General features: G+C 45.6%; 1 protein-coding gene across 3 annotated transcripts in view; it reads right to left on the reverse strand.

The window, feature by feature from the left end:
• The window catches only part of IQUB (IQ motif and ubiquitin domain containing), a 56,691-nt gene that overhangs the window by 15,937 nt on the left and 22,179 nt on the right, over positions 1–18,575 (reverse strand). For 2 of the 3 annotated variants that reach the window (XM_084617861.1, XM_084617863.1), the window contains exons 9-10: positions 11,983–12,153; positions 7,645–7,821 (exon numbers count right to left, since the gene is read on the reverse strand). In XM_084617861.1, the coding sequence (XP_084473987.1) occupies positions 7,645–7,821; positions 11,983–12,153 (348 nt within the window). The remainder of the gene's footprint in view (positions 1–7,644; positions 7,822–11,982; positions 12,154–18,575) is intronic. The other variant, XM_084617862.1, reaches the window with a different exon arrangement.

Consider the following 18,575-nt stretch of genomic DNA (forward strand, 5'->3'; position numbering starts at 1 on the left):
CTGGCGCAAGTGCTAGAGGAGCCAACTAGGGGGGGCGCTTTTCTTGACCTGCTGCTCACAACCCGGGTAGAATTAGTGGGGGAAGCAAAAGTGGATGGAAATCTGGGAGGCAGTGACCATGAGTTGGTTGAGTTCAGGATCCTGACACAGGGAAGAAAGGTAAGCAGCAGGATACGGACCCTGGACTTCAGGAAAGCAGACTTCGACTCCCTCAGGGAACCGATGGCCAGGATCCCCTGGGGGACTAACTTGAAGGGGAAAGGAGTCCAGGAGAGCTGGCTGTATTTCAAGGAATCCCTGTTGAGGTTACAGGGACAAACCATCCCGATGAGTCGAAAGAATAGTAAATATGGCAGGCGACCAGCTTGGCTTAATGGTGAAATCCTAGCGGATCTTAAACATAAAAAAGAAGCTTACAAGAAGTGGAAGGTTGGACATATGACCAGGGAAGAGTATAAAAATATTGCTCGGGCATGTAGGAATGAAATCAGGAGGGCCAAATCACACCTGGAGCTGCAGCTAGCGAGAGATGTCAAGAGTAACAAGAAGGGTTTTTTCAGGTATGTTGGCAACAAGAAGAAAGCCAAGCAAAGTGTGGGCCCCTTACTGAATGAGGGAGGCAACCTAGTGACAGAGGATGTGGAAAAAGCTAATGTACTCAATGCTTTTTTTGCCTCTGTTTTCACTAACAAGGTCAGCTCCCAGACTGCTGCGCTGGGCATTACAAAATGGGGAAGAGATGGCCAGCCCTCTGTGGAGATAGAGGTGGTTAGGGACTATTTAGAAAAGCTGGACGTGCACAAGTCCATGGGGCCGGACGAGTTGCATCCGAAAGTGCTGAAGAAATTGGCAGCTGTGATTGTAGAGCCATTGGCCATTATCTTTGAAAACTCGTGGCGAACCAGGGAAGTCCCGGATGACTGGAAAAAGGCTAATGTAGTGCCAATCTTTAAAAAAGGGAAGAAGGAGGATCCTGGGAACTACAGGCCAGTCAGCCTCACCTCAGTCCCTGGAAAAATCATGGAGCAGGTCCTCAAAGAATCAATCCTGAAGCACTTGCATGAGAGGAAAGTGATCAGGAACAGCCAGCATGGATTCACCAAGGGAAGGTCATGCCTGACTAATCTAATCGCCTTTTATGATGAGATTACTGGTTCTGTGGATGAAGGGAAAGCAGTGGATGTATTGTTTCTTGACTTTAGCAAAGCTTTTGACACGGTCTCCCACAGTATTCTTGTCAGCAAGTTAAGGAAGTATGGGCTGGATGAATGCACTATAAGGTGGGTAGAAAGCTGGCTAGATTGTCGGGCTCAACGGGTAGTGATCAATGGCTCCATGTCTAGTTGGCAGCCGGTATCAAGTGGAGTGCCCCAAGGGTCGGTCCTGGGGCTGGTTTTGTTCAATATCTTCATAAATGATCTGGAGGATGGTGTGGATTGCACTCTCAGCAAATTTGCGGATGATAGTAAACTGGGAGGAGTGGTAGATACGCTGGAGGGGAGGGATAGGATACAGAAGGACCTAGACAAATTGGAGGATTGGGCCAAAAGAAATCTGATGAGGTTCAATAAGGATAAGTGCAGGGTCCTGCACTTAGGATGGAAGAATCCAATGCACCGCTACAGACTAGGGACCGAATGGCTAGGCAGCAGTTCTGCGGAAAAGGACCTAGGGGTGACAGTGGACGAGAAGCTGGATATGAGTCAGCAGTGTGCCCTTGTTGCCAAGAAGGCCAATGGCATTTTGGGATGTATAAGTAGGGGCATAGCCAGCAGATCGAGGGACATGATCATTCCCCTCTATTCGACATTGGTGAGGCCTCATCTGGAGTACTGTGTCCAGTTTTGGGCCCCACACTACAAGAAGGATGTGGATAAATTGGAGAGAGTCCAGCGAAGGGCAACAAAAATGATTAGGGGTCTAGAACACATGACTTATGAGGAGAGGCTGAGGGAACTGGGATTGTTTAGTCTGCAGAAGAGAAGAATGAGGGGGGATTTGATAGCTGCTTTCAACTACCTGAAAGGGGGTTCCAAAGAGGATGGCTCTAGACTGTTCTCAATGGTAGCAGATGACAGAACGAGGAGTAATGGTCTCAAGTTGCAGTGGGGGAGGTTTAGATTGGATATTAGGAAAAACTTTTTCACTAAGAGGGTGGTGAAACACTGGAATGCGTTACCTAGGGAGGTGGTAGAATCTCCGTCCTTAGAGGTTTTTAAGGTCAGGCTTGACAAAGCCCTGGCTGGGATGATTTAACTGGGAATTGGTCCTGCTTCGAGCAGGGGGTTGGACTAGATGACCTTCAGGGGTCCCTTCCAACCCTGATATTCTATGATTCTATGATTCTATGAGCCATTTGTCAAGGTACAGATAAAACTGGACATCCCAACGCCTCAAGTAAGCGGCCATTGGCGCCATGCACTTTGTAAACAGTCTCGGGCTGATGAGAGACCAAAGGGCAGTGCCGTGAATTGGAAATGGCACTGGCCAAGTGCAAAATGGAAGAACAGCCTGTGTAATTGAAAAATGGAGATATGGAAATAAGCATCCTTCAAGTTGATGGTGGCGTACCAATCTCCTGGATCCAGAGAGGGAATTATGGAGGCCAGGGAGACCATGCAGAACTTCAACTTTCTGAGATGCTTATTGAGGCGTCGCTGATCTAGGGTAGGTTGCAGCCCCCCTTTCGCTTTCAGGACTAGGAAATACTGGGAATAGAACCCTTTCCCCCTCATTTCCCGAGGGACCTCTTCTACTGCCCCCAGACATAGGAGTTGCTCATGAGAAGGGTTCCTGAAGAGGGACGGAGGGAGGGGCGGCCAGGAACTGTAGGGTGTAGCCCAAAGATATTATGTCGAGCACCTAATGGTCCAAGGTTACTTGTGAACAAGATCACCAGAAGGGGTGCAGGTGATTAAGGAAAAATAGGAGGGTGGATCCTGGAATCTGACTGGGGTGCTGTTCTTAAGCGCGCCCTCAGAATGACTGTGTCTGGCCTCTCTGGTGTCTCAAAGGGTCCAGTTGAGAGGCAAATGGGAGGACGAGGGGCAGCGTCGCTTAAACCCCTTGTCTCTGTCCTTTTTCCTATAGGTGCCATGTCATGAAGGCCACCAGGATGGAGGAGGAGGAGGAGGAAGAGAAAGAGAAGGTGGAGGTGAAGGAGGCTCGAACTGCTTTCTAGCCTGCTGTGGAGTGTGGAGGCCCAGAAAGCGTTGGGTGGGACAGGACTCTTTAAGGCTGTGCAGCCTTGCATCTATGAGCTCAAAGAAGAGCCCTGCTCCCTCAAATGGGAGGTCCTGAATAGCAGACTGCCTCTTCTGGGATAAACCTGAGGAGTGCAGCCAAGAGTTGCACCTCATCACCACTGCAGAGGCCACAACCCTGGCCACCGAGTCTGTAGCATCCCAGACCATCCTGGAGGCCTCTTGCAACTGCTTTATCCTCCTCCACTATCGTGACAAACTCCTGTGTGTGGTCCTATTGCAGGGCCTCCTTGAACTTGCCAAGGGAGCCTCATAGTCTTAAAATTGTACCTGCCCAACAGGGCCTGATGATTAGATACCCAAAATTGCAGGCTGGCCGTCGAATAAATCTTTCTATCAAAAAGATCCAGTCTCTTGGCGTCTTTTTTCTTTGGCGTGCCGCTCGTCTGACCCTGCCTGTCCCTCTCATTAACTGCGGACACAACCAGTGACCCAGCTGGTGGGTACGTATAGAGGTATTCAAACCCCTTTGTGGGGACATAATACATCTTTTTCGCCTCTTTGGAAGTGGGCGGAGTGGAAGAGGGGGTCTGACATACTGCCTTAGCAATCTTGAGGACCCCTGGGTGAACTGGTAGCGTGATGCGGGCCAGGGTAGTGGAAGAGATGATGTTGAAGAGGCTCCTCCAACTCCTCAATTTCCAGGTTTAGGTTGGCAGCCACCCTTTTAAGGAGAGCCAGGTGCTCTTTAAAATAGTCGGTCAGATTATCAGTCTGGGAAAGGCTGCCACCGCTTTGTCCGGTGAGGAAGACAACGAGGGCATCGCAGAGGGATGGGTGGATTCCCCTTCCCCTTCTGGGGAGGGCTGTCTAGGCATCCTGCTGGGTTGCCCTCGTTTCAGGCTCTGCACTGTGCTTCGAACCTGGTGTCAGTGGTGCCAGGGATGGTTTGTCTGAGGATGCCAGGAAGGAGTGGTGGGAATATGCAACTGGCATCATCGGCATGCCCCAAGGGTTCCAACAAGGCCATTAAGCAGACCATTGGCCCTGCTGCCATGCTGCTGCCACTGATGTTGTGCCAGTTTCCAGGGTTGATGGGGATCCATGCCTTCTTGGCCAGGGGCTGAACTCCAGTTCCAACTTGGACCATTCCCCTTCTGGTGACCAAGATGGGTCTGTGGAAGCTTGTGTCTGCCATCTGACTCTTGGCAGAGACTGATGCCTAGAAGGTGGCGATCGGCATCTGTCTGTCGAGCGGTACTGGGGCGGCGGAGACCAGTGCTGCGACAGCGAGTGGTCCCGCGCCGGTGGGGACTGATGCCTGGGAGATCGTCTAGGTAATAGAGACCTGCGCCTGGGAAATCTCTGGCAAGAGGTTGGCCAGTACCAAGAGTACAGCGACCAGTGCCTCAATTCTTGTGTTCCATGCCTCGTGGAAGGAGAGCGTGGTGCTGGAGACCTGGGTCTTCTGGCCAGAGACAGAGGTTGCAGGACCAGAGTCCTAGGTTGTGGGGACAGGGATGTATGCCTACAATCCAGGGATCGACGGTGATCCACCACTCTTTTGGGGGAGGTCCCATGGCTGCCTTGCCCTTGGATTACATTGCAGGGCCTTAGCCACATCCAGCTCTTGGAGCGGAGTCTGCGGTACTGGCAGGCCCATGAGGTCTTTGGCCACCTGGACAGCTTCGGGCATTGAAGGTTCCAGTGGCAGCTGGGGTCCCCTGTCGCTCCCAGGCGTCACAGGCAGATCCCTGGTTGGGCTAGGGTGTCTGACTGTAGTGGTACCCCTATAGCTCCGGGGTGAGTGCGCGGCCTGAACTAGGTCCTTTGCCAAGAGCCCCTGTGCCCTCCTTTGATGGTGCTGGGGAGCCTCTTTTCTTTTGCCCCTTTTTGGGCACTGGCGAGGAAGAACAGTACCAGGCAGAGCCCGTTGCTGGTGGGGGGCTCTGCACTGATATGAGGTGCTAGGAGCAGAGTCTGATCAGGAACTTCGATGCCGGGTGAAGTGCAGCCTCCAAAAGGAGGGCCTTCAAGCGGATATCCCACTCCTTTTGGGTTCAGGGACAAAAGTTCTTGCAAATTCTGCACTTGTTCTTTATATGGGATTCCCCCAAGCACGTCACACAGCTGCTGTGGGGATCACTAACAGGCATCGGCCTGTTGCATGACAAACATGCTTTGAAGCCCAGGCATGCTGGGATTCTAAACTAACAACTAACACTTAACTAAATGACTAACTACATACCTAAGCACTATATACAAAGAAGATAGACAATGGGCTGTTAAGAACTACTAACGTTCTATATAAGATAAGGCACTCCAACCAACCGTCACAGATGGTAAGAAGGAACTGAGAGGGCGTAGGGCCGGCAGCGCCTAATATACTGACGCATGAGCGCAGCACTTCAGAGGGCACCACTGCCAACCCTACAGATACTGCTATGGCAAAAATCTCAGACTGTGCACGTGGACACGCACACACCTAGAATGGAATCGACATGAGCAAGCACTCGAAGAAGAAAATAAAGATGTCATATGTGCTTCTTCACTCTCACCATGTTCTGCAGGACCAGTGGGGAAATGGTGTGGACAGGGGCCAGGCCCAGATCTCTAATTGGGCTACTTTCATCAGCTTGGTAAGTCAGTCCCCATGTTTCGCCAGTTGTCATTTTGAATGTGCTCCTCTGCTTGTCTCCTCCGCCTGGATGCCATTTAGCAGCCATCTTGTTTGTGATGTTGTCTGTAGCACAGGCCAATTAGAAGGCCTGTGGCACCAAATACAAACATAACTACATCTGTAATGTTTAACCCACCTGCAGATAACCTGATTCCTCAGAAGAGACAGATCTCACCCCCACAAACCTTGGCTATGACTGAGCTGCCGTCTGCCCTGACTACCACAAAGTTACTGCCTCCAGATCCCCTGTCCCTACTACCTGCTGCTGCATAGCCTCTACATGCTGGTTACTGATACCCAGTCACAGCTTACTGGGTCCCCCTACCCTGGATGCCAACAAATCCCCAAGGGATGTGGGACTCAACTAGCTCTTGTTGGTTTCTGAGTAAAAGAAGTCTGCCTATATGCCTGCAAGAAGGCAGAAAGTAGATGTAAAGAGCAGAAGCAGCAGCAATAAAACCCTAGAAGCACAGGAGGAGCAACTGTGTAGGCAGCAACCTGATCCCCACGCAGGGGAAGGTGAGCACGCCAGGCCCAGTGAAGCATCATACCCCCCTCAAGGCAAACTGAGCGTAATGAAGCCTGGGGCCATCCAGGACCCACTGAGGAGAAGCCAAGCTCAGCAAAGCATCTGTGTCAAACGGTTGAAGCTTTTTATCCAGACTTTAGTCTAAGTGGGAAGTGGACCAGGTTGCTTAGATTGATTGTTCACTAGCTTCTTCACCACTCCATAGCTGTGGCCCCTTTTCATGAGAGAATCATGGGTCATACAGTTTTAAGAGGGAGTGGATGTGGCTTTGTTGTGTTGAAACTATCCAGTATAGGCACTTTCCCCATTTGTGCATCCAACTATGGTATTTCTGCAACATTGCTCCACTACATCCTATTTACTAAGGAGCTCGGAAGATAAGGATCTTAGACTACATCTTGTTGTTTAATGAATCAGTTGTTTCACTGAATCAGTACTGACTCTAATGGCATGGTAAGTATAGTAATTTGTACATATATTTATGTGGTCATAAGCCTTATCAAACATCTTTAATTTTGTACAATATACAATTTTTGAGAATACTATTATAGAAGCACACAATAACTAAGTCTCTTGGTCAGGCTTTCATTATATCCCACGTTGACTACTGCAGTCTTTTCCTTCTTTGGCCTCCCTAAAACTCTCATTTTCCCCCTCCAGTCCAAACAAAATGCTGCAGTGAAAGTCATCTTCCTGCTAAACATTTTGATCAAGTCTCTCTCTCTGAATCTCTCTACTAGTTCCCCATTTGATATTGCATCAATTGTAAGTGTCTTGTCACCACCTTCAAAGTTCTACATAATTCTGCTGCTTCCTACTTACCTAAGCTTATCTTACTTCACTCCCTACAGCTCTTGTGCTCTGCCAGTGCTCCCACACGGAGCACCCATTGGTTAGAGTCTCAAAAAAACCCCACCTCCATGTCATCTTCCATATATGCAGTATACCTTCCTGAGCTCATCTGTGAGGCTTCTACCATTTCCACATTTTAGTTCCTCTTGAAAACCCACTCCTGCAGTTCTACCTATGGCCAATCTTATATTAATAAAAAGAAAAAAGCATATAATGTTTCCCATTTCCACTCTCCCGTTACCTTGTGCCTGACGGCCCATCCTTAAAACTGCAAGTTCCTTGGTAGAAAGACTATTTTTGCTTCTCTGCCTGTAAACACTGAGCATATAGTGAGCTCTACCATAGACAAATATCAGAATCATAATAGAAAGGAGAAATACCTTAAGCACTCTAGTAACCTCAGGGTTAAAGAATGGAGTTTTAATATACTGAAGAAATAATGTGCATATTCTTTTTCTGAGTCCTTCTAGATTGCATTCTTTCACACCTCGCATCATAAGATCAGCCTCTCTGTCAATTAATTCCACTATTTCATGGGTGAGTTTACACTCGTGTTCCTACACAAACAAAATAAAGTTACAACGGACGTTGCTGATAAATATATATATACATATATAGCTATGTGTGTGTGTTATATATAACACCAACAAAATCAGCATAATATTCTGTGCTGAAATCCCTGCAGGTTTGACAGAGAATTATACAGTAGAAAAATATTCTCTTCTGATGCTATCGACCTTCCTCTACCACTATCTCAAAAACACAGAAAGGGAGATGGATGGTAACAGGTGAATGATGCCGCTTAAATTCAGCCTTCTTTCCTCCAATAAAAATCCTGATTCTACAGCAATTCCAGTTTTCCCAGAATGCAGGATTTGATCTGGATCATTATTATTGTGAAAACAACAAAAACCAAAAACTATAAGCTCCTGCAGTTGATTAACGAGCACTATTTCTAGAGCTGTTCTGACTTTGGACCCAATTCTGATTCCATCAAAGCCAAGGCAAAATCCTCACTTTGGCTTCGATAAGATCAGGATCAGGCTCTTCTATTCTATTTAGGTGCAAGTACCATCACCAAGGTACCTGAGTGCCTTCATGATGTTCAAACAAGGAAATTTAAAAAAAAAATTCCTGTTAATTTTTTCTCCACTAAAAAGGGAGAGGAAATCAGTTTGTGAGACAGAAAAATTACAATCCAAACTAAAAAGAAAAGGAGGACTTGTGGCACCTTAGAGACTAACCAATTTATTAGAGCATGAGCTTTCGTGAGCTACAGCTCACTTCCTCAGATGCATATCGTGGAAACTGCAGCAGGCTTTATATATACACAGAGAATATGAAACAATACCTATTCCCACCCCACTGTCCTGCTGGTAATAGCTTATCTAAAGTGATTTCCAGCACAAATCCAGGTTTTCTCACCCTCCACCCCCCCACACAAATTCACTCTCCTGCTGGTGATAGCCCATCCAAAGTGACAACTCTTTACACAATGTGCATGACAATCAAGCTGGGCTATTTCCTGCATAAATCCAGGTTCTCACATCCCCCCCACCCCCATACACACACAAACTCACTCTCCTGCTGGTAATAGCTCATCCAAACTGACCACTCTTCAAGTTAAAATCCAAGTTAAACCAGAACATCTGGGGGGGGGGGGTAGGAAAAAACAAGAGGAAACAGGCTACCTTGCATAATGACTTAGCCACTCCAAGTCTCTATTTAAGCCTAAATTAATAGTATCCAATTTGCAAATGAATTCCAATTCAGCAGTTTCTCGCTGGAGTCTGGATTTGAAGTTTTTTTGTTTTAAGATAGCGACCTTCATGTCTGTGATCGCGTGACCAGAGAGATTGAAGTGTTCTCCGACTGGTTTATGAATGTTATAATTCTTGACATCTGATTTGTGTCCATTTATTCTTTTACGTAGAGACTGTCCAGTTTGACCAATGTACATGGCAGAGGGGGCTGACAAAGGAGGTGCTGTTGTCGTCATGAATAGGTCGGAATATGAACAAGAGGCTGCTCGGCAGCTCTCCAACACGAGTTTCTACAAGCCATTACCCTCTGATCCCACTGAGAGTTACCAAAAGCAACTACAGCATTTGCTCAAGAAACTTCCTGAAAAAGCACAAGATCAAATCCGCACAGACACACCCCTGGAACCCCGACCTGGGATATTCTATCTACTACCCAAGATCCATAAACCTGGAAATCCTGGGCGCCCCATCATCTCAGGCATTGGCACCCTGACAGCAGGATTGTCTGGCTATGTAGACTCCCTCCTCAGGCCCTACGCTACCAGCACTCCCAGCTACCTTCGAGACACCACTGACTTCCTGAGGAAACTACAATCCATCGGTGATCTTCCTGATAACACCATCCTGGCCACTATGGATGTAGAAGCCCTCTACACCAACATTCCACACAAAGATGGACTACAAGCCGTCAAGAACACTATCCCCGATAATGTCACGGCTAACCTGGTGGCTGAACTTTGTGACTTTGTCCTTACCCATAACTACTTCACATTTGGGGACAATGTATACCTTCAGATCAGCGGCACTGCTATGGGTACCCGCATGGCCCCACAGTATGCCAACATTTTTATGGCTGATTTAGAACAACGCTTCCTCAGCTCTCGTCCCCTAAAGCCCCTACTCTACTTGCGCTATATTGATGACATCTTCATCATCTGGACCCATGGAAAAGAAGCCCTTGAGGAATTCCACCATGATTTCAACAATTTCCATCCCACCACCAACCTCAGCCTGGTCCAGTCCACACAAGAGATCCACTTCCTGGACACTACAGTGCTAATAAACAATGGTCACATAAACACCACCCTATACCGGAAACCTACTGACCGCTATTCCTACCTGCATGCCTCCAGCTTTCACCCTGACCACACCACACGATCCATCGTCTACAGCCAAGCTCTGCGATACAACCGCATTTGCTCCAACCCCTCAGACAGAGACAAACACCTACAAGATCTCTGTCAAGCTTTCTTACAACTACAATACCCACCTGCAGAAGTAAAGAAACAGATTGATAGAGCCAGAAGAGTTCCCAGAAGTTACCTACTACAGGACAGGCCTAACAAAGAAAATAACAGAACGCCACTAGCCGTCACCTTCAGCCCCCAACTAAAACCCCTCCAACGCATTATTAAGGATCTACAACCTATCCTAAAGGATGACCCAACACTCTCACAAATCTTGGGAGACAGGCCAGTCCTTGCCTACAGACAGCCCCGCAACCTGAAGCAAATACTCACCAACAACCACATACCACACAACAGAACCACTAACCCAGGAACTTATCCTTGCAACAAAGCCCGTTGCCAACTGTGCCCACATATCTATTCAGGGGACACCATCACAGGGCCTAATAACATCAGCCACACTATCAGAGGCTCGTTCACCTGCACATCCACCAATGTGATATATGCCATCATGTGCCAGCAATGCCCCTCTGCCATGTACATTGGTCAAACTGGACAGTCTCTACGTAAAAGAATAAATGGACACAAATCAGATGTCAAGAATTATAACATTCATAAACCAGTCGGAGAACACTTCAATCTCTCTGGTCACGCGATCACAGACATGAAGGTCGCTATCTTAAAACAAAAAAACTTCAAATCCAGACTCCAGCGAGAAACTGCTGAATTGGAATTCATTTGCAAATTGGATACTATTAATTTAGGCTTAAATAGAGACTTGGAGTGGCTAAGTCATTATGCAAGGTAGCCTGTTTCCTCTTGTTTTTTCCTACCCCCCCCCCCAGATGTTCTGGTTTAACTTGGATTTTAACTTGAAGAGTGGTCAGTTTGGATGAGCTATTACCAGCAGGAGAGTGAGTTTGTGTGTGTATGGGGGTGGGGGGGATGTGAGAACCTGGATTTATGCAGGAAATAGCCCAGCTTGATTGTCATGCACATTGTGTAAAGAGTTGTCACTTTGGATGGGCTATCACCAGCAGGAGAGTGAATTTGTGTGGGGGGGTGGAGGGTGAGAAAACCTGGATTTGTGCTGGAAATCACTTTAGATAAGCTATTACCAGCAGGACAGTGGGGTGGGAATAGGTATTGTTTCATATTCTCTGTGTATATATAAAGCCTGCTGCAGTTTCCACGATATGCATCTGAGGAAGTGAGCTGTAGCTCACGAAAGCTCATGCTCTAATAAATTGGTTAGTCTCTAAGGTGCCACAAGTCCTCCTTTTCTTTTTGCGAATACAGACTAACACGGCTGTTACTCTGAATCCAAACTAAGAGACATTTCATAACCAAATTTCTGAAAAGGTATTTTGAATACTGCAGCATAAAAAAGAATGAAAATAAATGACATTAAATGTATCTCTCCCAGTTTTATCCAATTACTGTAATTATTAAACTTCATACGAAAACTGTATTAAAATTTAACACAAATTTAACATCACAGTGGAGGGTTATAACTTTAAAATTACCTTAAGAAATGAATACTTATCATACAAAGTGATAGTGAAACTTGAATGTATATTAAATTGACCTTTCCTAATTTAACAAATAGCATTGGTTAGCACACCAGGCTTTCGTTCATTCCACCACATCCTCACAACTGTTTGCCAAGAGAAACCTTGCTGATGTGTCCGCACCAATTAAATGACTATGGCTCTAGGTATGGAACGTATAACCAAAAGTTAAACTTAAGGGGAAGACCAAAATGTACCTTCACTGTATGTTTGAGTGTTAACAGCACATCCAGCCTCTCATCTTTTGGGAGGTCTTTCATACTAATGCTGCGGTAGATCTCAAGCAGTTCTCTAGCACGTAGTGTAAACCGTGTATCCATTTCAGTTATTTTTCCATCATATGCTTTCCATCTCTTTGGCTCTGCACACTTGAGAAACAATTTGTATCAATCAGAGTTATTTTAATTTGATCAACAGCCAAAAAAGTACATTGTATTACAAAAAGTCTTACCATAATAAACAAGGAGTCAGCTTTAATACTTATCTAATACAGAAGGCTCTTTCTACTACCAATATTTCCACAATATATATTGTACCCTAGAGTAAAGTTTCAATATTATATGACTTGTAAAAAAAAAAAAACAGGCCATAATAATTCAGACTTACAACATACTAAAAATAAAGGACATTCTCCCACAGAGAAATGCTCTGTTGGTTTAAAATGAACTGACTGAAAGTGGTACTGGAATACATGCTCAAGATCTGATCCTGCAGTCATTAATCAGGCAAAACTGCCACTAGAGTTAACGGGAGAATTGCCTGTAAGGACTGCAGGCTTAAGCCCTTAAAGCCTATTGTGCTGTGGAATATTTTCTGGGAGACGTTATTTAAGATGAAATATTGTTATGACTGGGTTGTAAAAATGGCCAGTTTACATATATATTGGGTCCAAGCAATCTTCCCTCAGTCAATCAGTCAAGTATTTATAATTCTGATAATGGTAGTTCTTGGCATTTTTCTTTCCATTCATAAATGTGGGGAAGATCAAGCCCTCTAATAGGGGTTCCTATTGCTGAACCTAAAGTTCTCTGTCTCCCAGAACCAAGTGTGTTAGTGCCACTTTCACATTTCAAGAGAATAAGAGTATGGGTACGTCTACACAGCAACGTAAGCCTAGGGATAGTGGGACTTGAGTCAGCTGATCTGTGTCAAGGAACCCTGGGCTTGAGCATCTACATTGCATTTTAACAGTAGGTTAAGAATTTTCTGACTCATGCTGAAACCTAAGGCTCTGCTATCCACGCTGCAGTGCACAGACCTGAGTCAAAGTAACTGTATCCCACACGGCCTAGCACCCTGGCCCCTACCAATGTCACTGCTTTAGCTCTAGGAAGGTGGTGCACTAGGGAAAAACTCCACTGCCCACTCTGCATGTTACAGGAAATTTGAACTGCCTGCCAACACAACCTGCCAAGCAATCCTTGTGTTCTGTGCTCTGCCAGCTACCAGAGCCAGCAATGTGGAGGAGGTGCCTTTTGATGAACTGCTCTTGCTTGTGCTTTTCCTTCTGTGTCAGGAAACTGGCAAAGCATCTGCAAGGTGCTGGTGGACATTTCAGTGGCATTTTCTGTCTCACCAAAGGTACCTGATGGATCTGTAGGAGGAGACAGTGGCAGAGGAGAATCCTGGTATTGTAGACTCACTGGCAGATGCTGCTCAGTATAATTGGCAAAGCTGCTGATACCCCCTATGTAGACTGCTGCTTCTGGTGCAGGGCCACAAGCACAGACAGGTGAGACCACATTGTCATGCAGACCTGGGATGACCAGCAGTGGGACCAGAACTTTCGCATGAAGAAAGCTACATTTCTGTAGCTTTGCGAACAGCTTGCCTCCACCCTCCAAAAGAGACTCACATGAGGTCAGCCTGGCCAGTACAGAAGTAGGTTTCTATAACTGTCTGGAAGCTGGCTAGCCTGCTACAGGTCCATTGCCAACCAGTTTGGGGTTGGAAAGTCGATTATCGATAAAGTGGTGGCAGAGATAACTGAAGCAATCAGGTGTGTGGTTTACCCCAAGGTGGTGGGCATTAAAGATATTCCAGAGGTAATTGCTGGCTTTGAAAGAATGGGGTTTGCTAACTTTGGTAGTGGTATTGATGGGATTCATGTGCCCATAGTTTGCCCTCCTCAAGGAGCACATAAGTACATAAACCACAAAGGGTACTACTCCATTGTTATGCAAGCACTAGTGGACCACAGAGGCAGATTTATGAGTGTCAATGTGGGCTGAACAGGAAAAGTTCACAATGCCAGACTTTTTCATCACTCAGGAATCTACATTCATGGACAGACTGGGATACCAGTGCCACCAAATGACACTGACATAAACAATGTTACTGTTACCACTGTTATTTTGGTGGACCCCGTGTACCCTCTTTTGCCTTGGCTTCCGAAACTGTACCCTGATTTCAGAGGCCCTGGTGAAAAAAAGGCTTAATTACACTCTCAGCAAGTGCAGAATGGTTGTTGTATGTGCTTTTGGCACATTAATATCACATTGGAGGTGTTTACCATTGGAGGTATTTACCAAAACCCATTTTGGATGCCAGTGCAATTAATGCTTGTGACAGTCTATACTATTATGGTCACCACTTTTATAAGACTATGATAAATTTTGTACAAAGTATGTCTTGTGAAGTATCATTTGAAAAGTCATAATCGTTTATTGTCCTTGTAAAATGTGCATATCGACATTGTATAGGAAGTTATAATATTCTACATATATCATTGTTAACATGCTCGAAGGGCCAGACAAGCAGGTCCAAACCAATTTTTCAGAGACAAAGACTAACTGGCACCACAGCCAGGTGTTAAAGAGCAATCATCGGCTTAAGCAGCCATTCTTCAGCACTGGAAAGGTGTAAACAAGAAATTTACATTTAATCTCAGAGACTGTTCAAACCTCAGATAACAAGACACTGTTTGTCTGCACCTCAGTGGGGGGTAATCCTCAAAGAGGAGAGAGGGTATAAGAATGAGAGACAATGGCCTCCACCTCACCTCTCCTCCTCCCATATCTCTGCTCATGACATCAATGATTCTCAAACAACTGAAATAAAGAGGAAGTGGTCCCAGGCTGAAAGGAGATGCAGGCTGTGAAATTTATAACAGTGTATGATGAGACCAAACCTTTGCTTCTAAATTCACTTAGCTTATTAAGTTAGATATTAGTTTCTGTATTACTCTTTTATTTTCTTTAGTAACCAACCCTGACTTTTAAGCATTATCACTTGTAATCACTTAAAATCTATCTTTCTGTAGGTATACTTATCTTATTGCTTTATCTTAACCACTGAGTTTGGATTAGACTGTGTGGGAAACTCCATCTGTGATAACAAGGCTGGTGCATATATCATTTTCCTTTGCTGAAATGACAGATTTACCATGAGTTTGCATTGTTCAGGAGGGTACTGTGCAGTACAAGATTCACATTTCTGGTGTCAAGACTGGGGCTAAGAACATGTGGGTGTCACTCTGTATGTAATTCATGAGTGATTGGTCAGAGTGTTTATGTTTAACTGTGTTTTACATGCTAAAGGCTGTAAGCAGGCCAGTAGTGGATGTTCTGACAGCAAAGCAGTGTAAAAGGCACCCTAGGCTAGATAATTAAGGGCACACAGTTGTTCAACAGTCCAGATTGTACCCTGGGGAATGCCACAATGCTGTCCAAATTACTCTGGCTTGCTGTGCTCTTCACAGCCTTTGTGAAGCCAGAGGTGTGCCATTTCCCCCTGAATGGACCTATGACAGCAAGGGGATGCTGAACTGGTACCCTCAGCCAGAAAAGGTAGCTATCACTGTGGGAGCTGGTTGTACCTGGGCAGCAGAACTAAGGGATGTGTTGTGTGCTCACATTATGGACTTGCATGGCCCAGTGGAAGAAGGGGAATAGTACTTGTATGAATGTGTTTTTTGGGGGGGAACAATTGGCTCATTGGAGGGGCAGTGTTTGGGAGAGGGGTAGTCCTGATGCCATGCAATACAAATCACAATGACATGAGGAACATGAGGAAAAATGAATTTGTATGTGGTTTGGGGGTTCATCATCACAGTGAAAGTCACGAACCTGTGAGCTTTAATCCCAGCTCTACCACTAACTGCTGTGAAGTGTTGAGCAAATCACTTAGCCTCTCTGTGACTCAGTTTCTCTCTCTGTTAAATAAGGATATTAATACTTTCCTATCTGTAGAACAGGGTTCTATGATTTAATTAGTGTTTAGACAGCATTTTAAATAGGTAAACCAGTAAACACTTCTTACTGCCTACTGCACAGGGGTGCTAGGAGGATAAATTCATGACATTTGTAAGGTGCTCTGATATTATGGCAATGGGGGCCATATAAAATGTGAATAGTGCATATTAGGAACTAAAAGCCTGCAAAGCTTTATTTTAAGAAACAGTTTAATTTTCAAGTTATGTAGGCACAAAAAAGCAGAAAAAATTGAAAATAGGACTTTGCAATTGCAAATTTGACCGATTCTTAACTATATCATCACTAGGTATGGAACTATAATTAAATGAGGTACTGTGTAGGGCTATAATTAAATGAAGTACTGCTAACTGGAACTGATAGTCTGGAGCCAAAATTGATTAAGAAATCTGAAAGGAAACAGGACAGACCCTATAATGAAATCCTAAATCTCAGAATTAGAGCTGTTAAACTCTTGCAAAACTGGAAACAAGCAATTTTTACTCTACCATGACAGAAGTTTATTACTTTTGTTTTGTCATGCATACATAGTAAGACAAATCCTTTAAAAATGTTGTAAGGGTTACATTAGCCTGCATCATTAGAGTCCAATGCCAACAAAGTAGTCAGTTCTCTAACTTTACACTAAGACAGTTAAATTCTTCTGATATGATTTTCCAGTGGGTATATGAATTCAATTTTTGGCCACCCCCGCCAATTAAAAACTTGACCTTTGGCTCTCCTAGTTTGAGACTTGTTGTGTCAGGAAGTATTAAAGTGCAAGGTTCTCTTTAGGACATGCTGATTACAGCTAGTTGAGACAAATTTACAAAATGCATCTGACGAAGTGAGCTGTAGCTCACGAAAGCTTATGCTCAAATAAATTTGTTAGTCTCTAAGGTGCCACAAGTACTCCTTTTCTTTTGCAAAACACTTAAGTGATCTAGCAGTATTATACAGTGCAGAAGGTCTCTAAAATTGGGTCACCAAATCTACAACAGCAGGGTTAGAAAGTATGAAAATCTTGGTATAATCTGTCATTTTGGATTTCTGATGATATTGTAAAGTGGTACTATAAAAATGAAATGATGCACCTAAATGTAACATGAAGCTCCTCTTTGAAGAAATAGTAATGTCATCAGTATGAAAAGCAAGTTTGTCAATGCTTGAGAATGAATCTCAAGCTCTCTGATTTCAGGCTTATTTTCACGTACTCACGATTGACGCAAGAAATTTAAAACTTCCTGATTTTTTTTACAGCTCTCTCCTGCCTTTTAGTTTGCTGGCAGCAATGTGGAATTTGCAATAATCCTGTTATCTGAATTGCTTCAGGGAGCAGGACTACTGTAATTGCACTCTGCTGCCAGCACATAAAAGCAAAGCAGAGCATCAGAGGAGAGCAATACAAGAACACAAGCATGAAGAGAGAGAACAGAGAAAAGAAAAGGGAGACAACATAGAATGGGCACAGAAAAGGCAGCTGAGAAACAGTACAAAGCATGAAAACTATGAACACCATGAGCAAGAGTCAGGGCCAGTTCTAGGATTTTTGCGGCCCCAAGCAGAAAAATTTTTGGCTGCCCCTGCTTTTTTGTCTCCCCACCCCACCCCCCAACTATGCCCCTTCCCAACCCCTTCCCCAAAACCCCGGCCCTGCCTCCTCCCCTGGGCGTGCCGCATTTCCCCCCCATTGCTTCCTGCAGCTCCCCCCCCCCGCAATCCCCCGCAACCCTCTGCCCTAGCTCACCTCCGCTCTGCCTGCTCCCCTGAACACGCCGCCACTCCGCTTCTCCCCCTCCCTCTCAGGCAAGGGAGAGGCAATGCATTCAGGGGAGCAGGCGGAGCGGAGGTGAGCAAGGGTGGGGGGGAGCGTAGGAAGTAACCGGGGGGGGGGAGTGGAACCGCTCCCCGCTCCAGCTCACCTCCGCTCCACCACCGCCGCCTCCCCCAGTGTGCTGCCACACGGCTTCTCCTCCCTCCCTCCCAGGCTTGCAGCGTGAAACAGCTGTTTCGCACGCTGCAAGTCTGGGAGGGATGGGGGAAGAAACGGAGCGGCGGCAGCGCACTCAGGGGAGCAGGCAGAGGCGGAGCGGAGGTGAGCTGGGGCACATTTCTAGGGGCGGCATGGCCGGCGCCGGAATGCCGCCCCTAGAAATGTGCCGCCCCAAGCACCTGCTTGTTTTGCTGGTGCCTCAAGCTGGCCCTGGCAGCAGTAAATAACAGTAGTCATATAGCTCCTCCCTGAAGCACTCTCATGGCTATATTATGATTTTTATTGCTGTAAGATATTACCCTTTTAAAACACATACACATACAACAAATGAGGAAGTCCAATTTAAAAAGAGAAAGAAAGGATTTGGAAGGGAAGGGAATAAATAGAGGGCCAAGAGAGGTCATTCTAAAAATACATTAAAAGCACCATAACAATTAAAATTTAGAAGCAGGAAGGGATGAAATGAGAAATATTTTGCAGGGGAGCAAGTTTCACACCATGAGAGTATTGCAGCAAAAGTGCAATTGCCTGTAGACTTCAAATATGATGGTGTGATCTTTAAATGGCAAGTGGGATGTGACTGCAGTTACATGTCCGTACAAGGTTC

This window comes from Lepidochelys olivacea (genome assembly GCF_965140295.1).
Source record: "Lepidochelys olivacea isolate rLepOli2 genome assembly, chromosome: 1".
Classification (NCBI taxonomy): Eukaryota; Metazoa; Chordata; order Testudines; family Cheloniidae; genus Lepidochelys; species Lepidochelys olivacea.